At 44.3% G+C, this 18,406-nt stretch overlaps 1 protein-coding gene across 9 annotated transcripts in view; it reads left to right on the forward strand.

The window, feature by feature from the left end:
- The window catches only part of LOC125452535 (doublecortin domain-containing protein 2), a 128,012-nt gene that overhangs the window by 24,703 nt on the left and 84,903 nt on the right, over positions 1-18,406 (forward strand). For 8 of the 9 annotated variants that reach the window (XM_048531075.2, XM_048531079.1, XM_059645602.1 and 5 more), the window contains exon 5: positions 17,078-17,209. The exons of the other annotated variant lie outside the window; for it this stretch is intronic. In XM_048531075.2, coding sequence (XP_048387032.1) covers positions 17,078-17,209 — 132 coding nt within the window. The remainder of the gene's footprint in view (positions 1-17,077; positions 17,210-18,406) is intronic. 9 annotated transcript variants of the gene reach the window in all.

Here is an 18,406-nt window from a genome sequence, read left to right on the forward strand (position 1 = left end):
ATGATGGCCGGCATGTTAGAGTTCATATTAATGGCAACATTCTTATCCTACACCACCATTCCTGGCAAATGGTGGGGGTTTTGGTGATAGCCAGCATTTCTCCAGAATACCTTCTTAGGCTTTTATCTGAGTGGCACCTTCCAAGGCTTTGGCGGATCACCCATGTCGGCTCTAGGTCAGTCAGGGCTTGAGGAGTCCTGTGGTAACTGTTATTATGGATTCAGCCTCTCAGCAGGTCCTCCATGCATCTTCATCCAGGCCTTCCCAAACTGAATGTAACCACTGGATTCACAATGCACTGCTCACTCCAGGATTCTAAATCAGGATTCAAGTCCATTCCACTCACTGACACTTCAGATTCTCCAACACCACTGAGTCAGCTGCTTGCCTCCCCATCGTCCACCTACCTTCTGGTCTTAAACAAGGGCTCTCCAGTTAACCATTTCCTGAGGTTGCTGTCCAGCTATCAGTTCATCAACATGGGATTGTTTAGCTGCTTGATGATTTTTTGGGATTCAAGGTCAAATGTACCTTATTCAGACCCTTGATATTCCAATTTTGGAGGAATACTGCTGTGCCAATTGGAAGATCAGCCCTATCGGCTTTGTGAACTGTGCCTTTCTTCTCAGTATTTCCCTGTGCTTTCGGACTCCATTTTGAAAACCTGGCTTGGCCATGTGCGGTACTCAGTTGTCCTGTCTTTGACCTGGCCCTTCCCAACAGGTGTGGTGAGCCCAAGGAGGTGGTTCACCTGAAGGACTGTGTCTCATCCAAAGAGGAGACAATGTTGTGTGTGTGTGTGTGTGTGTGTGTGTGTGTGTGTGTGTGTGTGTGTGTGTGTGTGTGTGTGTGTGTGTGTGTGTGTGTGTGTGTGTGTGTGGTGCCGGGGTGGGGGGGAGCGTCAGTGGGGGTCAGGGTTGATATAAATATAAGCCAGCTCTGGAAAGTACACTCAGGCCACGTTGTTTACTCTCAGGTGGCAAGGTGTGCAAACAGTCATGCAGAGATCAGTTGATCAGTTCTCAATCTCTATTACCTTCTCGATGATAGTGGGCTTGTGTTGCTCTTGTCAATGCCATAGACCTTGCAAAACACCCGTGGCATCTTCCCCTTGAAGATTTCCCTCCAATCACTATGAATCTGACATGGAATACTGAAATGGACAAACTAATCATGCACTAACGCTTTAGCTGCAGATGAGGCCTTTTGTTTATGGGTGGGAATGACCTGTGTCACTTAGTGAAGACATCCATGAGCACAGCACACTGAGTCCTGTTGCTACTGAGGCCAAGAGCCATAAAACCCATTATAAGGACCTTTGGAGGTTTCTTGGTGACCAGCAATCCCAATTTGAATGGTAGTAATCAATACTGGCAGTTATTTGGGACAGTAATACTGCTCTCTGGTCAGGGCAGTCACTCTTCCATCACTTGGGGTCCTGCTTAGACATGAATAATGTTCCCTCATCCAGAAGTTGGTGCTGCACACAGTCCTTGAAGGCCTGCAAAGGCAAGAAGAAAACTAGTGGGAATGCTGGCCATGAACCAACTGTGGCCAAAACACGACTGTCGGGAAGGATGAATTGCTTCGCTTCTCTACTTATCATGAACCTGACAATGGAGGACACCATCCCCTTCCCTAAAATCTCTTCTGACATTTTGACAGATTTGCCTGTTTGGACTCTCTTGCCAGTTGATGCCGAGTCAGTAGATGTTGAGTTTCCAGTCTGATGTCTTCATCAATTGGTTGAAGCTGTCTGAGATCCTCTTTCAAACAGATAGTGAGACCAGACTGCACCTGTATGCACCTAGTTTGAATCTCGCATGTAAGTGCATCAGTGACACCTTGCTGAACCTTAGTCCAAATGTCCTAGGGAATCGGGGTCAGAATTCTGCCTTTGACTTGGTACGTGGGGTGTGGTAGTGACAACCCTCTCCATTTGAGCAGGGTGGGGTTTCATCCCATGGTCTGTCTTCCAGCTAAGTGCATCAGCATTTGTGACATTTTTGCTTGATCTGTACTGGATCTGGAATCAAAACTTCACAGGCTCAGCGAACCATTGTGGGTGGATGTTTGAAAGTGGCTGAGTGGGCTGTTGTTGGTAGATTTTTCAAACTGTGCAGTGATCAGAATGTCTCTAAAGTTATGGAAAATAGTCCACCTCAAAGCTAGCAGTTTGAGTTTCATACCAGAATAATTCTTCACATTCCTTTTGTTCAGCTTGACTAGTGTAAGAAATAATCACTCTTATTTCTGCCTTTGAACTTGTGACAGTGCCATTCCTAGGCCAAGGAACCTGCATCAATTTACTGTGTGAAAGAGAATTAGAAATCTGTATAGCCAAGGACTCGTGATGAGACAAGCTTCTGCTTGAAGATGCAAGATGAGTCTACACATGCTCGGGTTCAACACCCTGTGCTGGTCCACACAGTATCACACTTCATACATCCTTTCCCAACTACACCTGCAGCATTCTCTGATTTCCTCCACAAATCATGTTGTAGGGCAGATGACAGTGTTCAAACTTGCACAAACTATAGTGACTCAACAGCACCAAGAATCCAAGCAAATCTCCCCCCATCTTGGGCTGGATCCACTCTTCTATCGCTGAGATATTCTCACTGCCCGGGAGAAATGTCTTTTATGTTAACGAAATGTCTCGGGTACAGTATTTTTGTCAAGAAAAGTTGAAACTTCTCAAATTAAATTGCAACCAGCTTTCCAAGGCAGTGCCTAGTTTTGCAAGGGTCTTCTCAAACGTGGATCTAAAGAAGAGTATTTTGCCCAGATATGCATGGAGTATCCGGAAATCCAAAAGCACCATTCTTGCATGAAGGTAGCAGGGCCATTACAAAGCTCAAGTAGCATTCTCATGTTTTTGTGAAGTCCCCTGGTCCCTGTTTGGAATGTCAAGTTTTCAGTGTCTTGTTCAGCGATGGCTAGCTGATCATAAGCATGAACTGCATTGAGACTACAGAAATACTTTGCACTTTGGAAAACTTTCAATGCTTTCTCCAACCTAAATAGACAGTAAGCATCCTTATGCAACTATTCTTAATCAACAAAGACCCTCAGATTTCCCGTCCTTCTTCCTCATGAGGACTACAGCAGGGGAGGTGGAGGACTTGATGGCTTTCGGGTGTCACCTTGCTCCAAAGACTTTCACAGGTAGTGCTTGGACTTCCTTGCAGCAATGGGTGGGATCTGGCTGTAAGGAAGCTTTATTTAAAAGTGACCCTTCGTCACAACCCTGTGGCTGATCAGGTCGCAATACATACCTAGTACTTAACCTCATGTTCTTGATTTGCTGTTGTGTGATGTTGGAGAGGGGCTAAATGAGGCACATTGCACGCAATGTTTAAATGATATATTAAAGTAAATAAGGGTCCATTCTGAACTTGACAACTCATGGCAATAGGTTAGCACTTTAAAAGTACGAAATGAGCAAATGCCTGACAAACAAGCCCGGATTGCTTTCTTTCAGCAAGATACTGGATGTATATTGAAATCTAGCTTTTTGCCTGTTAGCATCTCTCTACCGTATTGGACAGGTTCTACACTTTTTTTTTGTCTTCTTTATATCAGCTTTAACACTGAAGTCTGCAATTCGATGAGCCACACAGTTTTTGAGCACTAGCCAGTACAAGTTGCACCTTACGAACTGAAGTACAGTCATAGAACAATTTAAATTAGACTAATGAAATTAATTTGTGACGGTCACAATTATTTTAGGCGGTTTGATTGTTCACTAATGTCAATACCTGAAAATTCACAAGTACAGATCAAGCTACTTCATTCTGGGTTGCATCAGAAGGAAAACCCGTCTTTACCAATTCCAGTTCACTACAGATGCATAAGGACGCTTACTGTCTATTTAGGTTGGAGAAAGCATTGCAAGTTTTCCAAAGTGCAAAGTATTTCTGTAGCCTCAATGCAGTTCATGCTTATAACCAGCTAGCCATCGCTGAACAAGACACTGAAAAGATGACAATCCAAACAGGCACCAGGGATGAGCAATATCATCTGCTATGGGTTTACAATAATGATGTTGCGGATTTGAACAGTTCTTAATACTGATCACTGTTACTGCTCTTCGCTTGGCAACATCTTGCTAAGGTTCGTGGTGGAGGATAATAAGGCAGCAAGTATTTTTCCGCATGTATGATCAGCTGTTAATAAGCTGAGCAGTCATACTATCTTATGGCAGAGTGCTATCATCCAGCACATTATGAGCACAATATCCTTACCGCTTTTGCGATATGATCCTTGCAGGTCACTCAGGGACGTCTGTCGGAAAAGGCATTTTGTAGATCTTGCTGATCTAAAGCAAGCAATTGATGATGTACTTGCCAGGCAAACCACAATTTCCACTTTCCCAATGGTAAAAAGACAATCGGAGAATAATGTGAACCATCTGGCAGATTTTGCAGGAATACAGGACATTTCTAGATGAGCCCATGTGGGTACCAAAGCTTCACTTGTCAAGTAAAGTGTGTACACTGAAAGGAAGGCGTACCACTCCAAAAATGAGCAGATTGTAACAGATGATAGAAATCCTTTTGATTTTGGGGTGGGGGATAATCATAATATTTTTCTTCTGCTGACATTTATGATGCTTGTACTATCTGAAGATTGCAAGGCAATAAACAATTTGATGTTAGAATATAAATAAATTGTGCCTCTAATTAAGACAACTCCACTTAACAGAAAGTACTAATACAATGAGATCCTTGATCATGCAAAGCATTGTTGAACACACTATAAGGATTCTGAAGCAATAATTGCTCAGGCTGTTCAAAAAACAGTGCGGCTTCACAGTCCAGTCTGTCACCATCTGCTGTTTACTGCATAAGTTTGCAACTTAATGAGGATTAAAGATGCAGTAGTGAAAGGAGGAATTGCATTGGTTTTCAGGTTGACAAAAGGAGGATGAAGAAGAGGTGCTTATCATGGAGGGAGATGATGTCAAGCAGAAAAATGGATACAAAATTACATCAGTGATAATGGCCTCTGGTAATTGGCATATTCTACTAATGACTCACTCGGAGGTGTCTCATCAATCTTTAGTACAATTTTCAGGATTCCTATTCTCAGAAAAGTAGTGTCTTACTGAAAGGTTAGGAACATAGCTTACTTTTGCTTGTGTCGACCTTTGTAAGATCATTAGTGGAGAATAATTGAGAAGCAGGTAGATTCGATCTCTGAGCTTTGTATTCATATGACTTCATGACACAGTACTATCACACTACCCTATGGAACAATACTATTTTCCCAGGGCTATAATAGGATAAGACGCCTTGAAAAATAACATAGAGAATAAGAATTAAATTCCAGATGGCAGCTTGAGAATTTGAATTCTCAACACTGGCTCACTAATATCCTTTAGGAAGGGAAATCCACTGTTAATATCTCATTTGGGGCATGTCATTGTGACTGACACTCAGTTGTGATTTGAGGAGTTCTAACGATCAAAGGTTTACAGCTCAAAGTTGTCACAGTTGTAACAAATGGTTGTTAGGGTGTGGAGGCTGGGTGCTTAAAATTATTCAAGACTGAGTTAGATTTTTCTTAGACACGGAAATCCAAGGTTATGCGGTGCTGACAGGAAAGTGTAGTTGAAATCACAGTAAAATCAGCCGTGATTTTATTAAATGATGGAACATGCTCAAAGGGCCAAATGACTTACCCTTTTTCCTATTTCTTACGTTCGTATGAAGTCACTACATTGCAGAGGTACAAGGAGACAACTTTGACATAACAAACTAATAAATCCTGGTATTGTCAATGATATCTTACACAACAATGAAAAACAAAACAAATTCTATCATACAACCTGTGGCATATGTCAGTCATACTGCCCTGATGGCATGCTATTAATAGCAGGTACAGTGCTATCACACCATGGGATAATGTTATCGTCTCACAACATGATACAATACTGTCATATAAATGATTGCCTGATACTATCATATTACTCATTGCTTTCAAATAATCCATTATTGGCCTAGTGTTCAGATAAACATCATTATAGTTATGAATTCAGAACCCTATAATTGCTGAGAAATGAGGCAAATTTGATTATTTTGTTGGAAGAAACACTGAGGGATGGGAGTTTCTCATTTCCCAAATGTGCATTTTAGATTTTAAGTGATTGATTTATGACACCAATGTCATACAGTTATCAAATGGACACAGTGAAAGGTTATTACTGGCAAAGAAATTATGAAATTATTCTTATAGTTTTGAGAAATCAGATGTGTAATTAAGTATTTTATGTTTGGCAAATTAGACAGCAGTATTCTTTCAGTATTCTTGTTTGTTCAAAACGTGTGGCTAGTGGTTACAGGAAGTATCAACATTCAGCATGGATTTAACTCTTGAAGAGCCAAACGGTTTATATATTTTGAATTTTTCTTTCCTCCACTGAATTCCATTGGACTACAACTCCATTGTTGCAGGTACTGATATTTTTCGGTGTTTGTGTGGATGGTGAAAGGAATGGATATCCACACAGTAGTTGACAGCTGGCAGAGTTATTTGAGTGACCAAGAGTGGAAATCTAAACTTTTACTCGTAATTTATCCCTCCAACCCAATGTTACAGAGGCAAATGGCAGTAACTGCAACATTTACCTTAGCAAATATCGGTCAACTTGGTTTAGATAATTCTGCCACCTTTTTGATCTGTCCGGCTAATGAAAATTTATTCAGCCACTCAGCCACTGAAAAAGTGGACTTTTTTTTTAGTTTTTGAGGGTGTCTGTATAAAATAGTTGTAATTGTGTGTGTGCATTAAGTAAGTACAGCCATTCAAAACCTGAAGAAAATTCAATTCATCTGTTTTCAGGGAAGAACACAAGGCTTTGTGTTGAATTTTGCTTGGCAAGAAAAGTCCACTGGGTGGTGCTAGTTGTCTACTTATTTTGAGGTTTAAAATTAAGCCAAAAGGTTGAGCATGAACAAAAGTGTCTTGTAAAGTCCTCTCATCCCGCCAATAGGATCTGAAACGTGCACAGGCACATACAGTAAATTGGAGACCCTTACACACTACCTTGGTTTTCTTGCATGAACCATGAAGCCAGCTCCAAAGACAGAAATTGCTGGTAAAATTCTTCAGATGAAGGGTCACTAGACCCAACATGTTAACACTGCTTTCTCCTCACAGATGCTGCCAGACCGACTGAGTTTCACCAGCAATTTCTGTTCTGGTGGTTCAGGTCGACATTAAAAATCTGGTGGCACCATTTGAAGCAGTGCAGTGAGTTCTCCTGGTGTCCTGAATTGTTGTCACAGTAAAAGTTGGCAAATTGTGGAGAAGCATTGCATATTTGAATAATAGAGTCTGTAAAATTTCCATCTCCTACCTGAACCCCATGTTCCTTGTTTCCAATCACTGGAAAATACTCTTTTACTTTCTCCGTCAAAATGTTAAATTTGATAACCCATGGTGGACTCCCCATAAGCCTTTCCCCTCCTAGTCGAGGACCTGGGTGAGGGTCCTGTTGACAATGGAGCTGGGGAATCCTCGGTTGAGGAAGAAGGTGGACGTTTTGGTGGCTCCCTTGTCAAAGTCTGGTGTACTGACCTGTACATGGTAGAGGTTAAGTGCCAGAGCTCAGATGCCTCCCTCCTATCTTCCCCTGGACATCAGGCCAATGTGTTGCCCACGCCACTGACCTTATTTCATTGGGTGATCTCCCCCACCACTGCCTCCAAGCTGACAGTCCCCAGCCCTGCAAAGCTCGCTTCTACCTCCTTCCAAAAATCCACAAACAGGACTGTCCAGGCAGATCCACTGTTTCCATCTGCTCCTGCCCCCCAGAACTTATCACACTTCCTATCTGGACTCAGTCTTTTCTCCCCTGGCTCATTCCTTGCTCATGTACGTCTGTGATTCCTCTGATGCTTTATAGCAGTTTCAGAATTTCCAGTTTACAGCCTCCAACCACTTCCTCATTACCACAGATGTGCAATATCTTTATACATCCATCCCCCACCAGGATGGTCTCAGGGCTGTCCGCTTCTTCCTGAGCAAAGGCCTGAACCATCCCCACCCACTACCACCCTCCTCTGCTTGGCCGAGCTTGCCCTTACCCTCAACAACTTCACTTTCAACTCCTCTCGTATTCTACATGTCACTGGGGTGACCATGGATACCTGCATGGGCTCCAGTCTTCCTGTCTCATTCCCTGTTCCAGTCCTATTCCGGCTCCCGCCCACAACTCTTTCTCCAATAATAACAATGATATCATCAGAGCTGCTTCTCTCTCTCTCGTCCGGAATTGGAAAAATAATCGATTTCGCTTCTCATTTTCCAAACCACCCTCACTTTCACCTGGTTTATCTCTGACTCCTCCTTTCCCTTCCTCGACATCTCTGTTTCCATTTATGGGGATTGACTAGCCATTAACATCCACTATAAACCCACTGACTCCCACACCTACCTGGACTATAATCCTCGCGGCTCCGTTCCATTCTCCCAGTTTTTCCATCTCCATCGCATATGTTCTGATGAGGTCAACTCCAACAAGGGAGCCTCCAAAATGTCCACCTTCTTCCTCACCCAAGGATTCCCCAGCACCATTGTCAACAGAGCCCTCAAACAGTCCGACCCATTTCCCTCATTCTTTCCTCACCTCCTCTCTTCACTGCCGTAACAATGATAGGGATCTCCCTTGTCCTCACCTACCATCCCACCAGCATTCACATCCAGGTGATCACCAGCTGCCATTTCCGCCACCTCCAGCAAGATGCCACCACCAATCATATATTCCCCTCCCCTCCTTGTCCACCTTCCGCAGGGAACCCCTGTTCCACTGTTCATTCACTCCCAACACCCACACAGTCCCATGGCACGTACCCTTCAACTGCCGAGGGTGTAGTACGTGTCCATTTGCTTCCTCCCTGCTTTCTATCCAAGGGCCCAAACATAACTTCCAGGTGAAGCAGCACTTCACCTGCACTTCTCACAATCTAGTCTACTGCTTTTGCAGCTCACAGTAATCTTGCCGACATTAGTAAAATGAAGCGCAGACTGGGTGTCCGGTTCGCAGAACATCTACATTCTGCCCGTAAAAAAGACTCTGAGCTTCCAGATACCTGTCGCGTTAACACACTCACCCTGTTCCCTGGTCAACGTCTCTGTCTCAGGCTTGCTGCATCGTTCCAGCAAAGCTCAATGCAAGCTGGAAGAACAATATCTCATTTGCCGCTTGGGGACCTTGCAGCCCTCTAGGCTCAATAATTTTAGGGCCTGAATTCTCCCATGTCCTAGCCCCCTAGCTCACACACCAGGCCAAGTAATCACACAGTTTTGCAATCATACACTACCTATTGTTAGCCACTAACAGTTTGCATTAACAGCTATGCACTCTCCTTGCCAGATCGTTATCCAATCCTTTGTCTGCCCAGCTGTTCTTCTCTCTCTGGCTCTATCCCCACCTATCATTTACTTCTTAGCCGCTCCCCCCACACTACCTTTTGCATATAAACTGACATTTTCCTAGCTACCATCAGTTCTGAGGAAGGGTTGTTGGACCTGAAATGTTAACTCTGATTTCTCTTCACAGATGCTGTGTGGAATGCTGAGCTTTTCCAGCAGTTTCTGTTTGGGTTAATAAGTAATCTTGTTTTGATTGTTTCTTCAGAAGAAGTGAACATAGAATGATACATTTCTTCATTGGGATATAAAGTGATGTCCATTCTGAAGCTAGGGTCCTAAACTTATGGAAAGAAATCTGCAATGCCATGAGGGGTGAGTTGGTATGATAGACTGGGCAAAGTAATTAAAAGGCAGTTGATAGATAATGGTTCATGAAGATATACTTGTTAAAGAGGGAGTGCAACAAAGGTACGCCAGGCTTTTAAGATGACAAGATTATCATATGAGGAAATACTGGGTCAACTGGGCATTTAGTCACTGGATTTTAGAAGAATGAGAGAGATTGCCATTGAAATGTATAAAATTCTGTCAAGCCTGGACAGATGGATGATGCTCCCCCTGGGCAGGGGGGTACAAAACAAGAGGTCAATATCTGATGGTATGTGGTAGGTAATGTTGGAGTTGAAAGTTCTTCATTCAGGGCAGTGAACCTGTGGAATTGCCTACCCTAGAAGGCTATGGAGCATATATCATCTATAACACTGAAGAAATAAGTAGGCAGTTTTTGAGGGGCTAAAGGTCTCAAGCAGTATGGGGAGAGAGCAGGACTATGGTGTTGAAATATGAGGATCAGCCATGATCATGGTGAATAATGGGGCAACTCGATGAGCCAAGTTTCCCGCTCTTGCTCCAATTTTCTGCATCCGAGGATTGCATTTTTGAAAGAGATGGACATGATGTTAGTTTGGGCGATCAGGATCTAGAGTTTGTGATAATGGGTACTGCAGATGCTGGAGAATCCAAGATAACAAAGTGTGAAGATGGATGAACACAGCAGACCAAACAGCATCTCAGGAGCACAAAAGCTGACGTTTCGGGCCTAGACCCTTCATCAGAGAGGGGGATGGGGTGAAGGTTCTGGAATAAATAGGGAGAGAGGGGGAGGCGGACCGAAGATGGAGAGAAAAGAAGATAGGTGGAGAGTAGAGTATAGGTGGGGAGGTAGGGAGGGGATAGGCCAGTCCAGGGAAGATGGACAGGTCAAGGAGGTGGAATGAGGTTAGTAGGTAGGAAATGGAGGTGCGGCTTGGGGTGGGAGGAAGGGATGGGTGAGAGGAAGAACAGGTTAGGGAGGTGGGGACGAGCTGGGCTGGTTTTGGGATGCAGTGGGGGGAGGGGAGATTTTGAAACTGGTGAAGTCCACATTGATACCATTGGGCTGCAGAGTTCCCAAGCGGAATATGAGTTGCTGTTCCTGCAACCTTTGGGTGGCATCATTGTGGCACTGCAGGAGGCCCATGATGGACATGTCATCTAGAGAATGGGAGGGGGAGTGGAAATGGTTTGTGACTGGGAGGTGCAGTTGTTTATTGTGAACCGAGCGGAGGTGTTCTGCAAAGCGGTCCCCAAGCCTCCGCTTGGTTTCCCCAATGTAGAGGAAGCCACACCGGGTACAATGGATACAGTATACCACGTTGGAAGATGTGCAGGTGAACCTCTGCTTAATATGGAAGATCATCTTGGGCCCTGGGATGGGGGTGAGGGAGGAGGTGTGGGGGCAAGTGTAGCACTTCCTGCGGTTGCAGGGGAAGGTGCTGGGTGTGGTGGGGTTGGACGGCCGTGTGGAGCGAACAAGGGAGTCACGCAGAGAGTGGTCTCTCCGGAAAGCAGGCAAGGGTGGGGATGGAAAAATGTCTTGGGTGGTGGGGTCGGATTTTAGATGGCGGAAGTGTCGGAGGATGATGCGTTGTATCCGGAGGTTGGTGGGGTGGTCTGTGAGAACGAGGGGATCCTCTTTGGGCGGTTGTGGCGGGGGCGGGGTGTGAGGGAAGTGTTGCGGGAAATGCGGGAGATGCGGTCAAGGGCGTTCTCGACCACTGTGGGGGGAAAGTTGCGGTCCTTGAAGAACGTGGACATCTGGGATGTGTGGGAGTGGAATGCTTCATTGTGGGATCAGATGTGGCAGAGGCGGAGGAATTGGGAATAGGGGATGGAATTTTTGCAGGAGGGTGGGTGGGAGGAGGTGTATTCTAGGTAGCTGTGGGAGTCGGTGGGCATGAAATGGACATCAGTTGCAAGCTGGTTGCCTGAGATGGAGACTGAGAGGTCCAGGAAGGTGAGGGATGTGCTGGAGATGGCCCAGGTGAACTGAAAGTTGGGATGGAAGGTGTTGGTGAAGTGGATGAACTGCTCGAGCTCCTCTGAGGAGCAAGAGGCGGCGCCGATACAGTCATCAATGTAACGGAGGAAGAGGTGGGGTTTGGGGCCTGTGTAGGTGCGGAAGATGGACTGTTCCACGTAACCTACAAAGAGGCAGGCATAGCTGGGGCCCATGTGGGTGCCAATGGCCACCCCCTTTGTCTCTAGGAAGTGTGAGGAATCGAAAGAGAAGTTGTTGAGGGTGAGGATGAGTTCGGCTAGGTGGTATCAATGTGGGCTTCACCAGCTTCAAAATCTCCCCTTCCCCCACGCATCCCAAAACCAGCCCAGTTCGTCCCCTCCCCCCACTGCACCACACAACCAGCCAGGCTCTTACCCTCCCCCCACTGCATCCCAAAACCAGCCCAGCCTGTCTCTGCCTCCCTAACCTGTTCTTCCTCTCACCCATCCCTTCCTCTCACCCCAAGCCGCGCCTCCTTTCCTACCTACTAACCTCATCCCACCTCTTTGACCTGTCCGTCTTCCCTGGACTGACCTATCCCCTCCCTATCTCCCCACCTATACTCTACTCTCCACCTATCTTCTTTACTCTCCATCTTCGGTCCGCCTCCCCCTCTCTCCCTATTTATTCCAGAACCCTCTCCCCATCCCCCTCTCTGATGAAGGGTCTAGGCCCGAAACATCAGCTTTTGTGCTCCTGAGATACTGCTTGGCCTGCTGTGTTCATCCAGCCTCACATTTTATTATCCAGGATCTAGAATTTGTTTGGTTAGAGACTAGAAACAGTGAGGGGAAGAGATCATTGGTAGGAGTTGTCTACAGGTCCCTTAACTGTAACCACAATGTAGATCAAAGTATGCGAGAAGAAATATCAGGTACCTTTGATAAAATGTAGGCAGTAATCATGAGTGACATTCAGCTACAAGCCAGAAAATTTGGATTATAAATATTAGCCTGGAATGAAAAGTTTATAAAATGCAGTCAAGATAGTTTCTTAGAGTAGCATGTTCTGGAACTGACCAGAGAGCAGGTTGGAGTAGACTTGGCTTTGTGCTATGTGACAGGTTTAATTAGTGACTGCGGAATAAAGGCACATCTAATTAGCAGCAGCCACGATATGATTGAAGTTTACATCCTTGGAAAGGGAGAAAATTGGGTCTAAAACTAGAGGCTGAAAATGACTGGAAATTGGTCAAGCGTCTATTTTAGCAGTCTTTATGAAAGGTTTTACATCCTCCCTCTTACTACAGGTGGATGTAATCACCAATGCTGGAACTTCAGGAGATGCCAGATGCTGGCGCGCGCTCTTTAAAACATAGTTGTGCACCGGTCAATGCTGTCAGTCTGGAACTGCCCTGTATGGTTTGTGTGAATTGCCTCACAAGTGTCAGATAAGAGAAAATTTGCATTTGCTTAGCTGGCAGGGACCTGGAGGTCTCGGTGGAAAGGGTGGTACAGCGGAAGACAGTCCGCTTCCCTCAGGATTGGCAGAGGAAAGCATGCCACCTGACCATGCCCAGCCTGGCCTGAGGTTGCCACTCATTGGTGGGACATTTTGGTGCTGATGGAAGGCAGGAGCAAGCAGCAAGTCCTGCAGTAAGTCAATGACCTTCTCTGCTCAGTGGAGGTAAGAAGCACTCTCTTTTCTTTGCTACTGCACATTTGTACAATCTCTTCAATGACACACGTCTCCCACCAGGGCTCATGTTCTACCACTTTTGCTATTGCATGCAACATCTTCCCTCACTCACTGTAGCCCAAGCTTCCAAATCTTGGGGTCATCTGAGCAGCCTACTTATTCGCTTGGGACACCTCACTGCCTTTTTCCTCACCTGCATCAGAACTAATATCTGTGTCAGCCACATCCATCTCACCCAATCCCTCCAGGACCGCGACTGTCCCCTTGGTGATATTGAAACTTCACAAGCACAGCAACAGAGCAAGAATCATTGATCACGGCTGTGCTAGTCTCCTGTTACCACCTCAGTGAACGTGCTTACAACATGTCAGAAATTCTATTACTTTTTCTCACAACAAACTCTCTTGTTTTATCTCGTTCAGGAAAGAGTGGAATCCACACAGTTTCTGCCATCAAGCGGGGGAGTCCCACAACCTGTCTTTAGACAAAGATCCCTCAGAGGATGCACAGACAAGACTGATATCTGTACCCCCTCCTCCTACCCCCTCAACCAGGTCATATACTGAGTGTGAGCAGATGGCTTCAGCTGGTGTAGGAAGAGAGGCTCCAGGTCACTCAGCCTTGAGCAGGGGAGAACCACGTGGTGTCAGAAATTGAGGAATTAATCAAAATGAACAAGCAGCTAGCAGAGAGGCAAGCTGCTTTGCTGGAGGCACTGGGCAAACAGATCCAAAGGCTAGAGGATTCCACCAACACTGTTTGCACAATGCTGCCTCTGACGTACAAGTGCCTGGCTCCCACCTTGTACGGGCTGGCATCTCCCATGGAGTCTCTGGATACGCACACAGACAGGCACTCCATCACTTAGCCATTGGATACCAAAGGCAAGGCAACAGGAGTGAGGAGGGTCCTTGACTTCATTCCAGGTGCCCCCTCCTCATAAGGAGACAGGGCAGGGCCAATAGGCATCCAGTCCAAAGAGGAACCACATACAATGCCTGCTCCCCCTCCACACACCTCCACCAAAGATATCTCCTCTCGTGACACTCTAGAGGAGGTTGAACCTTCCACTACAATCCTGCTTGCTGCCACCATCAGCCCTGTAAGGGGTCAGACTGAGGATAGTGAACAAAAACAATTTGCTGGAAAATCTTAGGGGGGTCCGGTAGCATCTGTGGAGAGAAATCACTTAATGTTTTGGGTCTAGTAACCCTTTTTCAGAACTAAAGACAGTGAACTTGCATTTGGCCATGCCGCAATCAGCACTGTTGGACCCTCTAACCACAGATGCACCTGGGGTTACCTGACCTAAACTCCAAGGTCGGCAGGATCCATTGAAGGGCAGACTCCCTTCAGCTCAGTTCTGGAGTCTGGGACTGCACCTAACTGCAGATGTAGGAGATGGAACAACACCTTCAGAGTGACATTTAGTTGCAAATGCGTCTTTAGACTTGAAATCATACTTTCCGTCACCAGCTGTGAGAGGAAATGTGATTTTTAGCTGCAAACACAAGGATAGAACCTAGGCATCCTCTGCAATACATTATGTCTGTCACAGGCATTGATGGGATTGATTCATAACTTTGCATGATGTGGTCAGGAGTGCTGGGCAGCCAGCATTTGCACTCTGCATAGTAGGCTAATGCCGAAGGTTCACATACAGCATTTTATGATCACAATTCTCTTTCACTTGTAACCGTGTGGACATAGTTGTTCGGGACAGAGACGCTGTGAGCATCCAGGCAGACGGAAAGTGAGTAAGTGCTAAGAAACCAAGTGAGGAGCTTTGAGCGTTCTGGTTGAATGCACAAGTTGGTTGCTTGTCCTTGTGTGGAGAGTGTCGAGGCAGCAGCATTATAATGAAAAGCACTATAGTGCTCCAAATTGCTGCACTGAGGTGCATAAGCATCTTGTAGGAGGATTGCAGATGTGTTGTGAGTGCACGTTGATGGTGGTACATATCTGCTGCTCACCAAAAATTCCTCTCTTTCCAATGTGCTCTGTTTTGACTCTGTTTCTAGCCCACATTGTTTATTTCCACACTTCTTACCAGCTCTGAGCAAAAGGTTTTCTTCTGGAGTGTGTTGTTTATGCCTATTGCTGCTCCCACGTACAGTGTTAACTGTCAATTTAGACATTTTAGCTGCTGACTGTCTACTTGTGTCTTCTTCAAGTGATGACTTGACTTTTTGTCTTAAAGTTTCTAATTAGTTAAATAGGTTCTCTCCACTGCAGTTACATTGATGTATTTCAGCAACAGTGCCCACTGTTGATCACCATCTTGAATTGGCTCTGGGTACAAGCCAGGAGCAGCTTATGGTTGGTGTAGTTTGCTGCTGCCAATCTCTCATACTGGGCCTAAGGAGCTGCATAATTATTAGCGGCAGAATGCAGACCACAAGAAGAGATACTTGTGTAACAAGATGTTCATTGCATGATAGCACTCGGCGCAAGTTGTAATTATATTACACCAGTTATTACAGTTATTAGGAGCCAGGGCTGATAAATCTTTCTCCATCAGGACCTAGTGCTGTAATGCCTTGTTAGTCACCTGAAGGACATGTGACAGGATTAATCTGGGTGGAAAATCACTTTTACCTTTGGAACCCATTACCTCATTCAACGTGGGTAGAGCCTTCCTCTGGTACGCTGTAAATCATGGAAGGAGCAACCCCACTGGCAGCAGCGCAAGAAATTCATGTTGAAAATCCCCCATTTTTCTTCATGATCGAACACCTTCCCTTTCACTGTCTTAGTACTCCCTGCCATTATACAGACATAGTTACAAGTAGATCAAAGCTAGGAACTAAATATTCAGGGGTACCTGACTTGTCAAAAGGATGTACAGGAAGGAAAGAGTGGTGTGGTAACTTAGTTAGTATGAAATAGAATAAATATGGTACTAAAAATGATCTGGGGGCTAATGATGCAGGGCCTATGTAGGTGGAGGTATGAAATAACATATGGAAAATTAAGAAGTCCTTTTGACTATTACCATTAAATTACCATTAAGAGTAGCTGTTCTGTAGGACAGAGAGTAAATCAGGAGAAAAAGTCAGTACATTAATCATGGATGACTTTAATCTTCATATAGATTGGGGAAATCAAATTGGCAAAGATAGGTATGAGGAAGAGTTCAGAGTTGAAATAAGGAATGCATTTGTGGATGACACCCTATTACTAGTTGAGTGGCACAGGAATCAGTGCTGGGGCCATAGGACATTGAGTAAAATGTTGCCCACTGAAGATAGAACCGGGGAGCATTGAATCTGTGGAATTCTTCACCACAGATGGCTATAGAAGTTGGATTGTTAAGTGTATTCAAAGTTGAAACAGACAGATATTTAATCAGGGAATCAGCCGTTGCAGGGAAAGGGTAGGAAAGGGGTGTTGAGGATTATCAGATTAGCAATGATCTAATTGAATATGGGAGCAGCCTCGATGGTGAATAGCCGGCTTCTGCTCTTGCACCTGACAGCCCAGAGGGAAGGTGTTAAGGTCTGATATGTTGACTGACTCCTCTTCTTCCATAGATGCTGCCTGATTGGGAAACCCCTCCTCAAACTTTACTCATTTATGTTGAGTTTTAGCCTTGATGTAAAATTTGCCTTTCTTGAAGGGAGAAAATAGATCTATGAACTAATAAGAACTTTCATCTATACATTTTCCTCTTTTCAGCATTTTTACCAATGGTGATCTGCTCATTCCCCCTGTGAGATTGCTTCTACCAAAATATACTGCCCAAGACTGGAATCGTGTCCTTGCTTTGATCACAGAGAAAGTTCATTTACGCACTGGAGCTGTTCAAAGGTCGATTTTTTTCAAACTTACCTTTTTTAGTTAAGCCATGACAATATTACATACTGTTATTTCCTGATCTAACTAGAGTTTTGTATCATCATTGGAGATCCTTAAGTTATAGTCAGTAGAAATTCCAAATGTATATATTATTTTTTGTAATTTGCACATTCAAATTAATGAAAATTGCATGAGGAAATTAGTATTGTTTACATTGACTAAAATGAGAGTTGGTAATTAGCCCAAATTATTTTCAATCAAGCAAAACTTAGAACTAAATTTCTTCTGCAGGCTAAGGCCACAATAATACTCAAAAAACATTGAGATAGAACGAAAGTTACAATTACTTGTAGAATTGAGATTGTACTGGGATTTATAACTTTAGGACTAGATCCTGGAAATTGAGTTGAGTGAATAAGATCAGTGAAGCCATACTTCATTTTTATTCTGAGCATTATTTATGGCTGGGAGGGCAGTGCGATAAATTGAAGCAATTATGATATTTTGTAATAGAAAATCAGGGAGGATAACATTAGAAATTAGGTGTCTTTTCCTTAAGATGGGGGATTTCAAGACTCGGGGGCATATTTTTAAGGTGGGAAGAGAGATTTTAAAAAAGACATGAGGGGGAAAGTTTCTAAAGTGGTTTGTATCTGGAATTAACTTCCTGAGGAAGTGGTGGATCTGGTCACTGATACAATGTTTAAATGACACTTAGATAGGTACATGAATAGAAAAGGCTTGGAGGGATATGGGCCAGGACCAGGCAGATGGGACTAGTTTAGTTTAGGATTAGCATGGACTGGTTGGACTGAAGGGTCTATTTCTGTACTGGATGACTTTTTGATGCTAAGACTCTATGTTTGAGAGTCTCTTAGATGCTCTGTTTACTAAGGGCAGAATCAACAGTTTGCATGATTAAATAGAAGTACACAGTAACCTGCTATATATAGTAATACTTTAAAAAATAAAGCCAAATATGGTTTCCAAGCACATTAAAAATGGAAGGCTCTGGTGTCTATAGCTGAAAGCCACAATTTGAAATCCAGGAGATTGTCTGGAACCTTAGAAAACTTTGTGCGGAATATTTTTAATACTGTAACAAAGGGGACTTTGTTTCTTTGCTTTCTAAATGTGGATTAGAAAAATGTCTATGGGACAGATTTATGTGCATGTGTCCACAGATGATCTGTTACATATGTATTGTAC

This window comes from Stegostoma tigrinum, chromosome 4 (genome assembly GCF_030684315.1).
Source record: "Stegostoma tigrinum isolate sSteTig4 chromosome 4, sSteTig4.hap1, whole genome shotgun sequence".
Taxonomy (NCBI): Eukaryota; Metazoa; Chordata; class Chondrichthyes; order Orectolobiformes; family Stegostomatidae; genus Stegostoma; species Stegostoma tigrinum.